Source organism: Macaca fascicularis, chromosome X, assembly GCF_037993035.2.
Source record: "Macaca fascicularis isolate 582-1 chromosome X, T2T-MFA8v1.1".
Classification (NCBI taxonomy): Eukaryota; Metazoa; Chordata; class Mammalia; order Primates; family Cercopithecidae; genus Macaca; species Macaca fascicularis.
The window spans coordinates 77,613,921-77,633,790 of NC_088395.1; the positions used below are offsets into that span (position 1 = coordinate 77,613,921).

General features: G+C 44.7%; 1 protein-coding gene across 1 annotated transcript; it reads right to left on the reverse strand.

The window, feature by feature from the left end:
* Positions 1–13,116: 13,116 nt before the first annotated feature.
* Positions 13,117–18,983, reverse strand: SLC7A3 (solute carrier family 7 member 3). Its single transcript, XM_015444335.2, has 12 exons — positions 18,864–18,983; positions 17,514–17,908; positions 16,715–16,873; positions 16,325–16,502; positions 16,012–16,124; positions 15,664–15,886; positions 15,351–15,490; positions 15,149–15,251; positions 14,412–14,578; positions 14,064–14,230; positions 13,608–13,716; positions 13,117–13,481 (listed from the first exon to the last, which is right to left on the reverse strand). The coding sequence occupies exons 2-12, from the start codon at positions 17,881–17,883 to the stop codon at positions 13,351–13,353; spliced, it is 1,860 nt and encodes a 619-aa protein (XP_015299821.1). The 5' UTR covers positions 17,884–17,908; positions 18,864–18,983; the 3' UTR covers positions 13,117–13,350.
* Positions 18,984–19,870: the final 887 nt, after the last annotated feature.

Genomic DNA, 19,870 nt, shown 5'->3' on the forward strand with positions numbered 1-19,870 from the left:
ATAATAATAAATTAAAAAAAAAAAAAAGAAAATGTGGCACATATACACCATGGAATACTATGCAGCCATAAAAAAGGATGAGTTCGTGTCCTTTGTAGGGACATGGATGCAGCTGGAAACCATCATTCTCAGCAAACTATCACAAGAACAGAAAACCAAACACCGCATGTTCTCACTCATAGGTGGGAATTGAACAATGAGATCACTTGGACTCTGGAAGGGGAACATCACACACCGGGGCCTATTATGGGGAGGGGGAAGGGGGAGGGATGGCATTGGGAGTTATACCTGATGTAAATGACTAGTTGATGGGTGCTGACAAGTTGATGGGTGCAGCACACCAACATGGCACAAGTGTACATATGTAACAAACCTGCACGTTGTGCACATGTACCCTAGAACTTAAAGTATAATAAAAATAAATAAATAAAAAAAAATTAAAAAAAATAACTCTTCTGAGTGGCACTATAAGCAAGGCTGAAAGACAAACCACAGACTAAAAAAAGGTTTTTTCAACACATGTGACAGATAGAGACTTAACATCTCTAACATAAAAAGAACTCTTCAAATTAAAAAGAAAAAGACAAATACTCTGGTGAATAAAAGCTCAAAGGACATGATCAGACAAACTACGTAGGAAAAAATACAACCAACAAACACATAAAAAGATACTCGGTTGGGCCAGAAGGCATATGCCTGTAATCCCAGCACTTTGGCAGTCCGAGGCGGGAGGATTGCTTGAGTCCAGGAGCTTGAGACCAACCTGGGGAATGTTGTGAGACTTCGTCTCTATACAAAATTAGCCAGGCCTGGTGACGGACACTTGTAGTCCCAGCTACTCTGGAGGCTGAGGTGAGAGGATTGCTTGAGCCCAGGAGGTGAAGGTTGCAGTGAGCTGATATCACACCATTGCACTCCAGCCTGGGCGACAGATGACCTCTGGCTCAAATATTAATTAATTAATTAAAACTTTTTAAAAAATAAAATAAAAAAGATACTCAACCTCACTAGTAATCGTAGATATTCAAATCAAAGCAAGGTAAATTTTTAATCTATCAGATTGGCAAAGGTTAAAAAGATGAGGAAAACCTTAAATTTGGCAAAATATACAAAACAGGCACTCTTGGGCACTGTTGGTAGGAATACAAATTAAATTAATGCAACTTTCTGGAAGAAAGGCAGTTTGGCAATATATATCAAAATCTTAAATGTGTGTACCTTGTCACCCAACAATTACCCTTTTAGGATTTTTCCAAAAGAAGAAATTGGAAAAATTTGCAAAGACAGATTAACGGAAACATTCACCGAAACATTGTAAACCACGTAAATGTTCACCAGCAGACTACTGGTGAAGTTATACAACTACATTAGTTGTATATGGAACATATATTATGGTTTGGAATACACATACAACCTTTAAAAACTGTTGTGATGGCTGGGCACAGTTGGGAGGCTGAGGCAGGTGGATCACCTGGGGTCAGGAGTTCCAGACCAGTCTGGCCAACATGGTGAAACCCCGTCTCTACTAAAAATACAAAAATTAGCTGGGCATGGTGGTGGGTCCCTGTATTCCCACCTATGAGGGAGGCTAAGGCAGGAGAATGGCTTGAACCCGGGAGGCGGAGATTGCAGGGAGCCAAGATCGTGACACACACTCCAGCCTGGGTGACAAAGAGAGACTCCATCTCAAAAAAAAAAAAAAAAAAAAAAAGGAAAAGGAAAAGGAAAACTGTTGTGATGGTTCAAATCAGGGTGCCCCCTCATAAAAAATAAAAATAAAAATAAAAAAACGAAAGATTGCAAAAACAACCGGGCTTAATGCCTCACATCTACAACCCCAGCACTTTGGGAGACCAAGATAAGAGGAGCACTTGAGACCAGGAGTTTGACTAGCCTGGAAAACAATTTATAACAATTTCATAGTTATAAAATTAGGGAAATGTCTACATTCTACTGTTGAGATTTTAGAAGAAAAATGTTTTCAGAAAAGGTATGTATTTATGTAAAACCGAATGCATATTTAAACAAAAATGTCTGGAAGAGTATTTACCAAAATGTTAACAATGTTTATCTCTGAGTGGTGAGATTTGGGAGAATTTTACTTTCTTTCAGTTTTTTGGGTTTTGTTTTGTTTTGTTTTGTTTTGTTGCAAAGTCTTGCTCTGTCACTAGGCTGGAGTGCAATGGCACAATCTCGGCTCACTGCAACCTCTGCCTCCCCGGTTCGAGCGACTTTTCTGCCTCAGCTTCCCGAGTAGCTGGGACTACAGGCGCACTCCACCATGCCCAGTTAATTTTTTTTTTCTTTCTTTTTTTTTTTTAGTAGAGATGGGATTTCGCCATGTTGGCCAGGATGGTCTCAGTCTCTTGACCTTGTGATCTGCCTGCCTCGGCCTTCCAAAGTGCTGGGATTACAGGCGTGAGCCACCGTGCCCAGCTGTTTTTTTGTTTTGTTTTTGAGATAGGGTCTCACTCTGTTGCCCAGGCTGGAGTGCAGTGGCATGATCTCAGCTCACTGCAACCTCCACCTCTGGTTCAAGTGATTCTCCTGCCTCAGTCTCCCAAGTAGCTGGGACGACAAGCATGCACCACCACACCCAGCTCATTTTTGTATTTTTGGTAGAGACGGAGTTTCACCATGTTGGCCAGGCTGGTCTTGAACTCCTGACCTCAGGGGATCCACCCACCTCGGTCTCTCAAAGTGCTGGGATTACAGACATGAGCCACCGCATCCGGCCCCATTTTTCAGTGTTTTTAAATTTTCTACAATAAACACATATTTTTATCATTAGGGAGAAAAAGAGACACTATTTTCATTTTTAAAACTCCACAGGAAAATGAAGGAGTTCTTATCTGATGGGCATGCATTTTCTCAATAAAGTATGAGGCAAAGTCAACAGCAGAGAGTAGGAGGGAGAGATTTGAAGAATGTGAATAAGGTAAGAATGAGTGGTTTTAGAGAGTGGGAGAATTAAGAGTAAAGGGGGATTTTTAGCTATGTTGAAGATCTCGTTGATTAAGGTTGATTGTCACTAACCTGCCCATTGTGTGATTGCTTCCACCAATCCTCAACTATACAGGTTAAAGTATAAAGAAGATGAATGTGCGGATTCCTCCAGGAGATGGGGGGAGGGGAACTATGGAGTATTGTGTAGGCAGTTGAAGGTATTTGCAAGAGTCATAATAATAATAAATTCAGGAATTTAAGTGAAAAAGGGAGCAAGCAAAGTTTGGAGGAGGCCGGGTGTAGTGGCTCATGCCTATAATCCCAACACTTTGGGAGGCCGAGGTGGGAGGATCACCTGAGCCCAGGAGTTCCAGACCAGCCTGGGCAACAGGCTCGTCTCATGAAGAGAAATTATCCGGACATGGTGGCCAGTGCCTGTAGTCCCAACTGCCTGGAAGGCTGCAGTGGAAGCATCACTTGAGCCCAGGAGGTCGAGGCTGCAGTGAGCTGTGATCATGCCACTGCACTCCAGCTGACAGAGTGAGATCATGTCTCAAAAAAAAAAAAAAAAAGATTGGAAGAGTGATGAAAAGAGAGAAAGTGTGTGTGGTAGGAGGGGCAGTGAATTGGAGACTTCATGAGGCCAAAGAATTGTAGTGGGTTTACTTGAGCCAGTGAGCTAGAAAAGCTTGGGAAGTTTTAGAAAGAGAACTTGATGTGGGGTTTTTTGGCTTATTTTTAATTGAAAAATAGTAATTGTATATATTTATAGGATATAATGTGATGTTTCAATACATGTATATGTTGTGGAATGATCAAATCAGGGTAATTAGCATATCTATCACCTCAAATATGTATCATTTCTTCACAGTAAGAAGACTTAAAATCCTCTTTTAGCTATTTTGAAATATACATTAGTTTTTTGTTTGTTTGTTTGTTTGAGACGGGGTCTCACTCTATTGCCTAGGCTGGAGTGCAGTGGCACAATTACAGCTCACTGTAGCCTCCATCTCCCAGGCTCTGGTGACCCTCCTGCCTCGGGCTCCCAAGTAGGTGTGATCACAGATGTGCACCACCACACTCGACTATTTTTTTTTTCTAGAGACAGGGTCTCACTATGTTGCCCAGGTGGTCTCAAACTCCTGGGCTCAAATGATTCTCCCCACTTCACCTCCCAAAGTGCTGGAATTACAGGCATGAGCCACTACACCTGGCCCACAATACATTATAATTGATGATAGTCATCTTGCTGTGCAATAGGACACCATAACTTATTCCCACTACCTAGCTATAACTTTGTACCTGTTGGGCAATATCTCCCCTTTTACCATCCACCTCCCCACTCCCTCCAGCCTCTGGTAACCACCATTCTACCCTCTACTTCTATGAGTTTGATTTTTTTGGATTCCACATATAAGTGAAATAATATGGTATTTGTCTTTCTGTGCCTGGCTTATTTCACCTAACTTAACATAATATCATCTAGGTTCATCCATGTTGTCACAAATGACAGAATTTTCTCAAACTCCTGACTTCAATGATCCACCCACCTCAGTCTCCCAAAGTGCTGGGATTACAGATGTGAGCCACTGCACCCAGCCACAAATGACAAAAAATATATATATACATATATATATATATATATTTTTTTTTTAGATGGAGTCTCACTCTGTTACCCAGGCTGCAGTGCAGTGGTGCAGTCTCGGCTCACTGCAATCTCTGCCTCCCAGGTTCAAGCGATTCTCCTTCCTCAGCCTCCCAAGTAGCTGGGATTACAGGCACCTGTCACCACGCCCGGCTAAATTTTTTGTATTTTTAGTAGAGACAGAGTTTCACCATGTTGGTCAAGCGGTCTTGAACTCCTAACCTCATGATCCACTCACCACCGCCTCCCAAAGTGCTGGGATTACAGGCATGAGCCACCGCACTTTAGCCGTATACCACATTTCTTAATCCATTCATCCCTTGATGGATACATAGGTTGTTTCCATATCTTGGCTGTTGTGAATAATGCTGCAATGAACAAGGGAGTGCAAACATCTCTTCAGCATACTGATTTCAATTCCTTTGGGAATATCCCTGGTTGTGGAATTACTGGATTATATGGTAATTCTATTCTTAGTTTTTTGAAGAACTTTCATACTGTCTTCCAAAATGGCCATGCTAATTTACAATACCACCAACAGTTTATAAGGGTTACCTTTTCTCTACTTCCTCGCCAGTATTTATCTTTCATCTTTTTAATAACAGACAATCTAACAGGAGTGAGGTAAAATATCTCCTTGTAGTTTTAATTTGCATTTCTCTGATGATTAGATATGTTGAATCGCTTCTTGGCCTTTCGGCTAAGATCATGGGTACAGATGTTGAGCACTTTTTCATTGACGAGTGGTATCTATTGACCATATGTATGTTATCTCTTTTGTTTGTTTGGTTTTGTTTTGTTTGGGGTTTTTGTGTTGTTGGTGGAGGCAGGGTCTCACTCTGTCACCCAGGCTGGAGTGCAGTGGTGCAATCATGCAGCCTCGGCCTCCTGGGCTCAAGCAATCTTCCCACCTCAGCCTCCCAAGTAACTGGGACCACAGGCATGTGCCACCATGCCCAGCTAATCTTTTTTCTTTTTTTTTTTTTTTTTTTTTTTTTTTTGGTGGAGACAGAGTCTCCCTATGTTGCTCAGGCTCGTCTGGAACCCCTGGGCTGAAGAGATCCTCTGGCCTCGCACTCCCAACCTGCTGGGATTACAGATGCGCGCCGTCACACTCAGCCTGTATGACTTCTTTTGAGAAATATCCTTTGCCCATTTTTAATAAGGTTGTTTGTTTTCTTATTATTAAGCAGTTGGAGCTCCTTGTATATTTTGGATATTAGGCCCTTACCCGACGTATAATTTGCAAATTTTTTTCCAGTTCATGGGTTGTCTCCACTCTAGCACAGTTTTTTTAGTTTGAGGCAATCCTATTTGCTTTTTTTTTTTTTTTTTTTTTTTTTTTGAGATGGAGTCTTGCTCTGTCACCCAGGCTGGAGTGCAGTGGTGCGATCTTAGCTCACTGCAGGCTCCGCCTCCCGGGTTCAAGCAATTCTCCTGCCTCAGCCTCCTGAGTAGCTGGGATTACAGGCACGCCCCACCATGCCCGGCTGATTTGTGTGTGTGTGTGTGTGTTTTTAATAGAGACAGGGTTTCACCATGTTGGTCAGGCTGGTCTCAAACTCCTGACTTCCTGATCTGCCAGCCTCAGCCTCCCAAAGTGCTGGGATTACAGACATGAGCCACTGTGCCCAGCCCCCATTTGCTTTTGTTGTCTGTGCTTTTGAGGTCATATCAAAAAAATCTCTGCCCAGACTAATGTGATGGAGATTTTCCTCTGTTTTCTTCTGGTAGTTTTAATTTCGTTTCTTTTTTTTCTTTTCTTTTCTTTTCTTTTTTTTTTTAAGACAGAGTCTCGCTCTGTCACCCAGGCTGGAGTGCAGCAGCGCAATCTTGGCTCACTGCAACCTCTGCATCCTGGATTCAAGTGATTCTCATGCCTCAGCCTCTCAAGTAGCTGGGATTAGAGGTATGCACCACCATGCCTGGCTAATTTTTGTATTTTTAGTAGTGATGGGGTTTCACCATGTTGACCAGGCTGGTCTCAAACTCCTGACCTCAGGTAATCTGTCTGCCTCAGCCTCCCAAAGTGCTGAGATTACAGGCATGAGCCACCGGGCCCAGCCAGTTTTATAATTTTAAGCCTTACATTTAAGTCTTTAATCCATTATGAGTTGAGTCTTGTATAATGGATAAGGGTCCATTTTTACTCTTCTGTATGTAGATATCCAGTTTTCTCAACTCAATTTATTAAAAAGACTGCCCTTTCCCCTTTGCGTGTTCTTGGCACCTGTTGAAAATTAATTCACCATAGATTTGTGGGTTTATTTCTGGGCTCTGTATCCAATTCCACTGGTCGATGTGTCTGTTTTTATCCTAATACCATGCTGCTTGATTACTGCTATAGTTTGGATGCCTTTCTCTTCCGAATCCCCCGCTTTTTTTTTTTTTTTTTTTTTTTTTTTGAGACAAAGTTTTGCTCTGTCACCCAGGCTGGGGTGCAATGGTGCGATCTCAGCTTACTGCAACCTCTGTCTCCTGGGTTCAAGCGATTTTCTTGCCTCAGCCTCCTGAGTAGCTGGAATTACAGATATGCATCATCACACCCGGCTAATTTTGTATTTTTAGTAGAGACGGGGTTTCACCATGTTGACCAGGCTAGTCTCGAACTTCTGACCTCAGGTGATCCTCTTGTCTCGGCCTCTCAAAGTGCTGGGATTACAGGCTTGAACCACGGCGCTCAGCCTCTCCTCCAAATCTAATGTTGAAATTTGATCCCCAGTGTTGGAGGTGGGTCCTAATGGGAGGTGTCTGGGTAATGAAGGCATATCCCTCACGAATAGATTACCGCCCTCCGGGTGTGGGGGAAATGAGTTCTTTATTACTTTCCAGGATAGCTGGTTGCTAAAGACAACTTAGCACCTCCCCTCACTCCTCTTGCTTCCTGTCACCATGTAATCTCTGCACGTGTAGGTTCCCCTTCAGCCATGAGTGGAAGCAGCCCGAGGTTCCTACCAGATGCCAAATCTTGAACTTTTCCAAGCAAGACAATTACTATAGCTTTGTAATATATTTTGAAATGCAGTAGAGTGATGCCTCCAGCTTTGTTCTTTTTGGTAAAAAGTTTACTTTGGCTACTCAGGATCTTTTGGGGAGAATTTAACGTTTGACCTAGTAATTTCAGAGGCCTGTGTTCTTGCAAGATCTAGGCTATGAGTACATAACAAGGTAGCAGAGGTGGAAGGAATTATTTGACCAAATCACAGAACCACTGCCTCCTTCACATATCTTAACACTCATCCGAACACTTATTATCATTCAGTTGCAGGCCCTCGAATTAGTGATCTTCAAGAATCTCACTGGAAGGCCAGGTGCCGTGGCTCACGCCTGTAATCCCAGCATTTTGGGAGGCTGAGGAGGACAAATCACTTGAGGTCAGGAGTTCGAGACCAGCCTGGCCAACATGGCAAAACCCCGTCTCTACTAAAAATACAAAAATTAGCCTGACATGGTGGCACACACCTGTAGTCCCAGCTACTCAGGAGGCTGAGACAGGAGAATCACTTGAGCCGGGAAGGCAGAGGTTGCAGTGAGCCGAGATTGCACCACTGCACTCTAGCCTGGACGAGAGATCGAGACTCCACCTAAAAAAAAAAAAAAAAAAAAAAAAGAGTCTCACTAGAACCTACCTTTTCTGCCTTATTTTTCCACTTCATCCCTAGGCTCTGGGCAAGTTGAATTATAAGCTTTCCCATCTTTTTGCCTTTGTATACAAGATTCCATCCTCCTGGATGCTGTCACTCTAATTCACTAAATTACACATTTTACCTGTTCTTTAAGCTTTAGCTTAAAAGCCTTGACCTCTGCGAAGACTTCCCAGAACTCCTTGCGGTAACTTCATCACATGAATTCTCATGGTACTTCATGCATACTTCTCTTAAGGCATTTACTATTTTCTATTTTGTGTCTTTGTACTTATTTGATTCAATGTGATCTCTGTCTTCTTGTGGAGATTAAGATTAGACCATGCCTAAAGCAATTTTCAATTCCATCTTCAAGCATAGTGTCCAACTGCATGAATGTTTCCAAAGTGTGGTATGTGTGATTATTTTACACAGCCAAACATTTTTTAATAGTGAGATACTTCTTTAAATGCATATTAGAAAAATATTAAATACTTTTTTCTACTTATGGTAAAATGTTTTCCTTTTAAAATAAGTACATCTAGGCTTTAAAATATTTTTTTTAATACTCAGTACAGGAATTACACAGGTAGAGAAAAATTCATGAAGGTTATACTCAGATGTCTGAAGTCTAAGAAACACTGCACTGAATGAAAACTGACTAGAGAACCAAATCACAGAACCGCTTCCTCCTTCACATGAGAGTTATTTAAACAGCAGTACCAAGATGTATCAGTGCTCCCTATTGACAATCTTCTTTAAGTATATAAATGCAAGAGTCACTCATCTTTAAAAAAAAAAAATCTCTCCTTCAATTCCCTCCAGCTACTGCCTGAAATGCTAACCTATAGCCCCTTGTCCACTTCCTCACCCTCTATTCACTCAACCCACTGCAACACAGCTTCCACCCCCAGCACCTGACACTTGAAATGAGCAACTATCTCCTAACCAACAAAAACCAGTGAACCCTGTTCTGTCCTTGTCTTATTTAACTCGGCTCTCTAGGCAGCATTTGGCATTGTGCACTTGGGGCATTGCCTATTCATTGTTCCTGAAAAGTTCTTTCCTCCCTAGACTTCCACACACTCTCCTGTCTTTTCAGTCATCCCTTCTTCAACTCCTTTATTGAGTCCCCCACCTTTGTCTATCCCTTAAATGTTAGAGTTCCCCTAATCTTTTACTATTATGATCATTATAAAAGGAATGAAAATAGTATTGTTTGTACTCAGTTAAAAAAAAAAAAAAGAAAAGAAAAAGTACAGAAGAGAAACCAGAGGTTAACAGTTCCTTATATATTTTTCCAGAAAAAAATATGATGTATAAGTACATTCTCTTTTGTTCTTTCACAAATATTCTGCACCTTGTGACTTGAGTTTTGTTTTGTTTTGTTTTTGAGATGGAGTCTTACTCTGTCACCCAGGCTGGATTGCAGTGGCATGATCTTGGCTCACTGCAGCCTCTGCCACCCGGTTTCAAGCAATTCTCCTGCCTCAGCCTCCCAAGTAGCTGGGATTACAGGCACCTGCCACTGTGCCTAGCTAATTTTTGTATTTTTAGTAGAGACAGGGTTTCACCATCTTGGCCAGTGTTGGGATTACAGGCGTGAGCCACTGCGCCCGGCCTTCAGTTTTTGTTTTTTTTGTTTTGTTTTGTTTTGTTTTTTTGTTTTTTTGAGACGGAGTCTCGCTCTGTCACCCAGGCTGGAGTACAGTGGCCGGATCTCAGCTCACTGCAAGCTCCGCCTCCCGGGTTTACGCCATTTTCCTGCCTCAGCCTCCCGAGTAGCTGGGACTACTGGCGCCCGCCACCTCGCCCGGCTAGTTTTTTGTATTTTTTAGTAGAGACGGGGTTTCACCGTATTAGCCAGTATGGTCTCGATTTCCTGACCTCGTGATCCGCCCGTCTCGGCCTCCCAAAGTGCTGGGATTGCAGGCTTGAGCCACCGCGCCCGGCGAGTTTTTTTTTCATTTTTACTTAACAGAGTGTCTTGAAGGTCTTTTGTGTCACCTATTGGCACACATGGTTCTCTTGTTCTTTTAATGGCTGCGTAAGTATTCCCCGAATCAATGTATTATAACTTATTTAACTAGTTTCTTGCTGATGCACATTAGGTAGCTTCCGAGTTTTATGTTGTTATTAACAATGCCACAGTAAACATCCTTATACGCATGTAAATTTTTATAATGTTTATACATATGCAAATTTAAAAAATTCCTATAATTTTTTAAATTCCTATAAAAGTAAACATCCTTCCTAGCTACTGGAGAGGCTGAGGTGGGAAGATCTCTTGGATCTCAGGAGTTCCAGGCTGCATTGAGCTGTGATTGCACCACTGCACTCCAGCCTGGATAATAAAATGAGACCCGGTCTCAAAAAAAAAAGAAAAAGAAAAGCAAACATCCTTATACGTATGTAAATTTTTTCCTATACGTATGTAAATTTTAAAATTCAGGTGGTGGGGTGGAATTGTCAGACGAAAAGGAATGTGTTTTTAATTCTTATCATCAAATTGCCTGCCACAAAAGTTACAAGAATGTATAGCACCATCATGCATGAGACTGCCTGTTTACCCTCACTTTTGCCTCACTTTCTTTATTGCCTCGCTTTTGCCTAGTCATTTAAATTTGTTTGTCAGTCTGTAAGGTAAGAACTAACACCCCATGTTTGTTTTCATGTGTACTTCTTTAATAGTGAAGTTGAGCATCCCTCTTCTATTTGTTGCTGTTTTATATCCTTTTCTGAAAACTATTTACAACCTTTGCTAATTTTTCTATCAGGTTGTTCATTTCTTTCCTATTGATCTGTAAGAGCTGTTTGTATATAAAGGAAATTATACAATTTGTGCTGCAAAATACTTTTCTTCTTTTGATTTAGTTTATTTTGCCCAAAGGTCATCTTTGGCCCCACACAGCCTCTATCACATTATATTTGTCCTCTGAGTTGTTGACTCCTAAATCTATAACTTTAGCCCAGACCTCTATCCTAGCTCCAAATTTCAATTGTAGGACTGTATATCTTCACCTATATATGAAGCTAAAAGCACATGTATGTTTATAAACTCATCATACCTGGAACTGAATTATTATTTTCCAAATATTCTTTTCCTTTTATGCTCCCTTATATTAGTTAATGGTTTGGTCATTCACCTAGAAACTTTACCCAGATGTCACTCACTCCTTTTTTACCCTGTGCATTCAACTGATCAAAACTCTGAAATATTTTGCCCAAATGACATAGCCAATTAGTACTAGGAATGTTGCATAGTGGTTAGAGTATAAGCTGCAGAGTCAAACAAAACTGGGCTTCTTTCCTGGCTCTGACCTTTCTACATTATGTGACCTAAAGCATATTTCTCACCTAAAGCCTGTTTCCTCATTTGCAAAAAATAACTACCTTAACATCTATTTCATAGGGTTATTGAAAAGACTTAATGAGATTGTATGCAGAGTAATGGAATATAATAAATGCTCAATAAATGGTAGCTATTATCTTCCTGCTCTAGCTTGTCCCACTCACTTCCGAGACATCTTCCTTACTGCTGCCAGACTCACACTCACAAATCCAACCACTCCCCTGCTTAGAGTTGTCCAGTGGCTCCCCACCTTTTTTTTTTTTTTGAAACAGAGTCTCACTCTGTCACCCAGGCAGAAGTACAGTGGCACTATCACAGCTCGCTACAGACTCAACTTACCAGGCTCAAGGGATCCCTCCCACCTCAGCCTCCTGAGTAGCTGGGACTACATATGTGCACCACCATGTCCAGCTAATTTTTTATATTTTTTGTAGGAACAGGGTCTCACTATATTGCCCAGGCCGACCTGGAACTCCTGGGCTCAAGCGATCCAGCCACCTCAGCCTCCCAAAGTGTTAGGATTACAGGCATGAGCCACCGCACCTGGCCTTCCCACCTCTTTTTCTCCGCACACACACTTATAACATCTAAATTCCTTAGTATACAAGGCCATGTATACAGCCTTTTATCTTTTACCACAGCTGCATATATGCTACCCTCCAGCCACATTAAACTGTATGCTACACCCCAAACACAATTTGAATCTGTTTTTTCATACTTCCGTGGTTTCTTGCACACTGTACACTGACAGCCAAGCCCTTCCCTCAGTCCATCTACTGCAGACTCAGGTCAAGCATGTCCTTCTTTGTGCTTCCACAGCACTCTGCACTGTCCTGGTACAAATCACATTGTTTTGTAGTCATGTTTACCTGCTTGTCTCCTCCACAAGATTGTGAGTTCCTTGAGGGCGGGGATTATGTTTTGTTCACATTTGTATCCCCAGCACCCAGCACAGCACCTAACGTTTTATAGGAGCTTCACCTATGTTTGTTGAATAAATGGATGAGTGAATAGTTCTTGGTCTGAGCAGAGCTCTGACCTCTATTTTCCTACTACTTCTGCAGCAATCAGTACCCATATATTAATATATGTGGTCCCTTACCAAATCCCCTGACTATCCACCCCTCCCAGCAGCCAAACACCCCAGCCAAAATTTCTGATGCTCAGGCAGTCACAGGAGTGTGGGACTGGTCCAACTAGAAGAGGTGGAACAGAAGCCAATAGCTTCAGTGTAGGCCCTAACCAATGTCAGTGTTGCTATCAGAGTCCACCCCAATCCCAGAGACAAGTGTTGCTATCTACTTATCCAGAGCCTAAACTTTAGTGTAATGAGGGGAAAACATATATCAAGACCATTCCTCTAAGTGTGACTGGACCGGATGGCTACCTACTTACACCACCCTCCTCAAACCCTGATTCAACAAGAAGCACCCGCAGGCACAGCAGATGCTTTTGTGGTAACTGGAGAAAACACAAAGGACCCTTCTCTGAGGCTCTTCACTCTTAAAAGTCAGGCTCTACATCTTTAGCAAGCAAAAAACAGGACACAGTTTATTTTTCTACTTTCTTTTAATATCATTTTTTAAAGTTGGTAAGCAGCTAGACATCATTTAGAAGCAGACGGGTTAAAATAGACAAGAAATAGCAAAGACACATCCTTCACATCATACAGAACTGTATTAGTATCCACCACCACCATCACAGGGGAGGGCTGGCTGTCACTGGAGTCAGGAGTGCTCTCCATTATTGTGCAGGGGACCAGACAGCATTTAGGTGTGACGATGTCAGACTGAGTGAACACCGAGAGTGCTGGGATCAAGGTCTATAGTTTTGGCTCTAGACTTGCGTGAGGGTTGGTTACTCTTAATCTCTTCCATGCTGTGCTGGATCCCATAGCCGAAGTAGATAGCAAAACCTAGTGGGGAAAGGTAGCTGTGAGGTGGGGGTGTAAAGGCTTCATAGGTCTCCTACTTGAGACCAAGAGGGAAAGGAGTTGGGCTAGGACACCAAAGAAGCCTACTCTTCCCAAGTGTATACCTACCAATCAACATCCAGACCCCAAATCGGGCCCAGGTACCAGCTGTCATCTGCATCATAAGGTAAATATTCACAAAGATGCTCATTAGTGGGAGGAGAGGCAAAGCAGGCACCTGAAAGCAAAGTAAAATCTTCTTTGTACATACCACAGGGTGACCTAGAAAGAGATCCCTATCCTATGCAGGCCAGAAAAGGGCGAATCCAACTCTTACTTGTCCTCTGCATTTCAGTGGCTGCTCATTTAGCATACCTATGAGACTTCAAGAATATGCAGTTTGGGTAAATGGAACTGGAAAGGAACTAAAGAGGATCAGAGAAGAAGTCTTTGGCCTAGGTACCTCCTATATCTTCCCTTTCATGTTCAATTAAAGAATATCTATAAACTTTATTAGACCTCAAGATATCTGGAGCCTATTCTCCCAAGATGGGCTGGCAAGGGAAAAAGAGAGAGTTTATTTACCTTAAAGTGAAGGGGAGTGGAGCTCTGTGGCTGTCTCCAGATGACCACAGTGATCCCAATAATGAGCAGCAGGAGCAGCACAACCACTGCAATCCACACCAGGTCTCCAGAAAGCAATGGAACTGACCACTGGGCCAGCACCAGGCAAACAGCAGTCAGCAGGACAGCTTCAAAGGTCAAGTTGAGAGACATCAAAACCAACTCTTAAGACCAACATGCTAAGACATTAAAAACCCCATTCCAAGGAGAGTCGCACTCTCTCTAGTTCTTCCTCAGCCACCAAATGCCACACGCTTCCACCCAATCACGCTGACCTCAAAGCCACCCCAGAAAAATTCCACTGCTCACCAAGCAATGAGGAACAAACATAGACAACTTGGCCAGAGAGTGGAGTGGGGATGGAGTTGAATGGGCAAAATAGTCCCCATAGGGTCAGCTTCTCTGATTCAGTAGTTATCGGCTCCTCCTGCAACTCCACTTCTTCCCCAGTCTTTGTCTCCTGATCAGGTTGATACCTGAGGCAAAAGTAAGATGGCAGTATTAAGAACAACCTTTACTCACTTTACCATCTTCTCCCAGGCAGCTTAACCTTTCTCATCACCATTAAGGGAAGTTCTTTTTGGCAGGATGAGATACCCAGATTCCTCAAAGAAAGTTGGAATAGCCGGGTGCGGTGGCTCATGCCTGTAATCCCAGCACTTTGGGAGGCCGAGGCGAGTGGATCACGAGGTCAAGACCATCCTGGCTAACACAGTGAAACCCCGTCTCTACTAAAAATACAAAAACAAAATTAGCTGAGCGCAGTGGCGGGCGCCTGTAGTCCCAGCTAATCGGGAGGCTGAGGCAGGAGAATGGCGTGGACCTGGGAGGCGGAACTTGCAGTGATCCAAGATCGCGCCACTGCACTCCAGCCTGGGCGACAGAGCGAGACTCTGTCTCAAAAAAAAAAAAAAAAAAGAAAAGAAAAGAAAAAAAGAAAGTTGGAATAATGAAGGCGGAGGAGGAAAGAGGAGCAGCAGATCCCCATCATTCCTCATCCAAGAATAAAAATCCAAATCACAGTACGCAGAGGAAGAGAGTCTCACCTGAGGATGAGAACACAAATTGACACCAGGGAGTAAGCAAGCAGGGTCCCAATTGACATGAGGTCCACAAGATCAGTGAGTTTGAAGAGGAATGCCATGAATGCTAAAATTAATAGGCAGGAAACAAGAAATGAGAGAAAGGAGTGGCAAAGTTAAAGAAGTTGGCAAAACAACTAAGGGAAAGGGAAAGAGGGTCTGTTACCTGCAATAATGCCAGAGACCACAGTGGCTATGATTGGGGTGCGTGTGCCGGTGTGGATCCGAGCAAGTACACGGAACAGGAGGCCATCCTCTGCCATCGCGTAGATCACCCGAGGCATGGGGAACATGGAGCCCAGGAGGCTGGAGAGCAGAATGTCCAGGGTGGCATGAGTTGACGGGGATCTCTCTTCCCAAGCCTGTATGTTTAAGGGTCTCCACCTTCCCCTCACAGCCCTTTTAAGGGGTATTCTCTGGTACTGAATGCTATAACCTGAGACTCTGACAGCAGAAGAAAACAAACATTTGACACTGACCTGGTAGAAAGAGCACAGAGGGAGCCAACAGCCACAACATAGCGGGCAGGAGCCCATCCAATGTAGAGAAATGCCTCAGGCAAAGGGCTCTCAGGCTGAAGCTGGTAGTAAGGCATCATGAGGGTGAGTGCAGAAGAGACACCAAAATACGCCAAAAAGCAGACAGACAGCGAGATCACAATGCCCATCGGGATGGAATGCTGGGGATTCTGGGCTTCTTCTCCTGCAAGAAGGGTTGCAAGTTTCTAAATCAGGGAAGCAGGCCCACTCCTCTACCACCCCCAGTCTGCATACAGCCTGGGCACGCACTGTGCCCAAGCCCCAAACAGAATGGAATGACTGTGTTACCAGTGGTAGCAATACAGTCGAAACCAACAAATGCATAGAAACAGGTCGCTGCTCCGCGGAGAATTCCCTCGAAGCCAAAAGGCACAAATCCTCCAGAGCCTAGAGGGCCCAAGCTAGAGTGGAAGAAGGGGTGGAGAATGTAAGGGTGTGTTCGGCCAACTCTGTGTCTTTTCTCTAATGTCAAACCAGTTAGCTAGGTCTTCAAAGTCCAGCCTCCCATTTTTTCCCATCCCCATCCAGAATCCTTCAGCACAGATCTCCCTCTTCCCCTTCATTTTCCCAGCTCTGCAGCTCCTAAGAGTAACCCTCTAACCTATAGGTGTCATTGAGTTCAGCCATGGCCAATTCGTAGTCCTCTTCTGTGAGCTTCCAGTTGTGCAGGTCCCCCTTAATGAAGCCAGAGATGATGACGAACCCAAGAACCAAAAGGTTTACGCCTGTGAACACTTTGGTAACCAGGGCCGACTCACTAGCCCCGAGAGCCAACAATCCTGTGGGAGAAATACATTCAGTACTCCCAGAAAGTCTTCAGTCCAAGCTTTGTTGCCCTGCTTCTAGGTTCCTTTCCAGCTTTTCTTCTTCCCCACCATTATCACCTTCCTTAAGCCTTTCTCAGGCCCATCCCCCATCCTTATCCCTGGCCCCAGGGCCTAGCCCCTCCTGGCCCAACCCCCCCACCATTATATCCTGCTCTTTGCCTCACCAGTGAGCAGCAACACAAGGCCCAAAGCAAAGAAATCTGGATATTCTGCAAGGACATGGGGGACGTGCAGTGCAATGGATCCCTGCAGAGTCTTAGAGATGTGGTTCCCAATCAGGTTGTCAAAAGCAGAGCTCCAGGCCCGGGCCACACTTGCTGTACCTGGTGTAGCAGAGGGAGAAACATGTGGTCAAGTTCCCTTCTTCCCAGACCCCAGGCTCACACAAGTCCCTGCCATTTTCACCTATTCTTACTTTTGTTTTGTTTTGTTTTGAGACCAAGTCTCACTCTGTCACCCAGGATGGAGTGCAGTGGCACAGTCTCTGCTCCCTGCAAACCTCTGCCTCCTAGGTTCAAGAGATTCTCCTGCCTCAACCTCCTGAGTAGTTGGGACTACAGGTGTAAGCCACTCTGCCCGGCTAACTTTTGTATTTTTAGTAGAGACAGGGTTTCACCAGGTTGGTCGGGCTGGTCTTGAACTCCTGACCTCAGGTGATCTGTCTGCCTCGGCTTCCCAAAGCGTTGGGATTATAGTCGTGAGCCACTGCACCTGGCCTATTCTTACTTTTTAAGAACCAAAACCATTCACTTGATTAAGGAAACTAGGACGGAGATGGGTAGAATGAGCAATTTCTCCACACCTTCAACCCTCCCAGACCCCCAACAAACCCACACATTTAGGGAGATTGAGGGCCTGTGAATAATATAAAGAATACTTCGGCTTCACCATTCCACCCAGATTTCCTGACCCCAAACCCCTTTGCTGGCTGTGCAGTTCCCTCCCTCCCCTACCATATCTCACCAATGACATAGGAGAGGATGAGGTTCCAGCCAGTGGCGAAGGCCCAGAGTTCACCCACAGTGACATAGCTGTAGAGATATGCCGAACCAGAACGGGGAACCCGGGCACCAAACTCTGCATAGCACAGCCCAGCCAACACAGAAGACAGGGCAGCCACCAAAAAGCAGATCACAATGGATGGCCCTGCTTTATCTTTGGCCACCTCTCCAGCCAGGACATACACGCCTGCACCCAATGTGCTGCCCACACCCAGGGCCACTAAATCCAGAGTGCTTAGACATCTGGCAAGGCGAGTCTCAGCCATGCCTGACTCCAGTGTACGTCTGCGTACCAGCTTTTGACCAAATCTGCGAAATGCTTGCCACGGCATTCTAGCAGGAATTGAAGAGGATGATCTGGTGAAAAACAAGACAAAAGCCCTTCAATAGGGCTCATTATCCCTAAACTCTGAAAGCGAATTACAAGACCCACTCCACCAAGCAAAGGAGCTATTGGGAAATGGGGAGGGGGATATGGAAGGGACAGAGGCAAGTCACTTTACCTCTGACCTCAGTTTCTTCATATACAAGTAGGAATTACAATACCTTACAAGGTTTCTGGAAGGGCTAATTTCAGAAATGGCACGTGAAAGCCCCCTGAAGTAGAATGGCTGGCGCCTAGTAAGTGCTCAATCAATATTAGGTCTCTTTCTCTTGCCAGGAACTGTTAGGGTTTATCCTAATCTCAACCCAGGAATCCTGAAACCTAATGTGTCAGTTCCTTGGCCTGTGGCTATTTGGGAATTAAACAGAGCTGGTCCCAGGGGCTTGCCCATGGGGCTTCAAACAGACACAGCCCCCAGACCCCCCAGAAGGAGAGGGGACCAACCTTGCTGCAGATTAAAAGTAAGCACCGACTCAATTCCATCCCTCCTTACCAAGCCCACACTGCTCAACTAGCGCAGCCGTCGCCCAGGGGAGTAAGCAAATGTTCCCCTACTTCCTCCCAAGCCCTGCTAGGCTGACCGGCAAGCATCAACAGCGAGGCGGGGCTTCGACATCTAAAGATTTGGAGATGCGCCCCGAAAGGGGCCCCAGGGCATCCCGAGATTGCTTGCACTCTCCTCTCAGCAGAGAGGAAGGGGTCCACCCGATGCCCCCCGACTCAGGTCCCAGATTTTCCTGTCCCCATCTAGAAATGGTTTGGAGCTGGGGTGGAGACGGGAGCCCTAACTCCCGGGGCGGGGGTCTCGCCAGCAACAGGTCACGGCCCCGTTGATGCAACTGCATGCCATGGTTGCCTGAGAATGCTAGGTACGCCCGGACCCTCGCCGTCCCCCCTCCGACACACGTGTGGGTCCCCAACGCTTACCAGAGAGCTGTTGCAAACCTAGGGAGCAGAGAGCCTTGGATTGGGCTCGGTGAGGCGGAGTTAAGCCGAGTTGGGTTGGAGCTGCCGAGTTCGGCCGCTCAGGCTTCAAAGCTGCGGCTTGGGGTCGTTGCGCGCCAAGCGCCCCTTATATACACCGGGAGGCGGAGCCGGTAACGTCATGGGATCCCACCCCCAATCCTCCACCCTACACACAATACACACACACAACACACACACAAAACACACACACTTCTTGGCTTTGCGAAAGGATTGCGTGGGGCCTGAGACTGCGTCCCATCCTCACTAACAAGCCTGACGTGCCGGGGAGCGAGAAAAGGGGGAGGGCAGTCTTTTCCCATTTGCCTCGCTGGTCGTCAGAACAGGACAATAAGAGGCTTCCTGGCCAAAGAACCCATGGGATTTTCCACCTCTGTGCCTTGTTAGGACCAGTGATTCTGGGCAGGTATGGGGAAGGTAGATGGGGTGTGATGGGGGGAGTTGGGTGCGTGTGTGCGTGTGTGTGTCAGGAGTGAAGCGGAACACAGCAGGAGAGTCTCCACCTCACTCTCAGTCTTCCTTCCTTAGCTTGCTTGTCTACACATCTGACCCCCACCCCTCAGCTCTCACGCTCAACTGTGGGTGTTTCTAATGCAGGCAGCAGGAAAATGGAAGATGATTTCAAGCCACCTGTATACAGATAATTAATCCCATCTAGATTGATTTATAGACCCCAATCTCTCTATAATGTGTCTCCAGCTGCCTATAAATATTAAACTATTAAATGTGAAATTCTGACAATACTGACATCTTGGAGGAGGAAGCTTGTTTAGTTCCATTTTACTGATGTGTAAGCTGAGGCTCAGAGGCACGACTTGCTTGACACCACACCATAATTATTGTTGACCACCTTTGATAAAACCTGGCCTGTTGCACTTCAATGCCTGCCTCCCATAGGCACCATATCTTACTCAAATGCACAAGAAGAGGGATGTGGCTGCAAAGAAAGA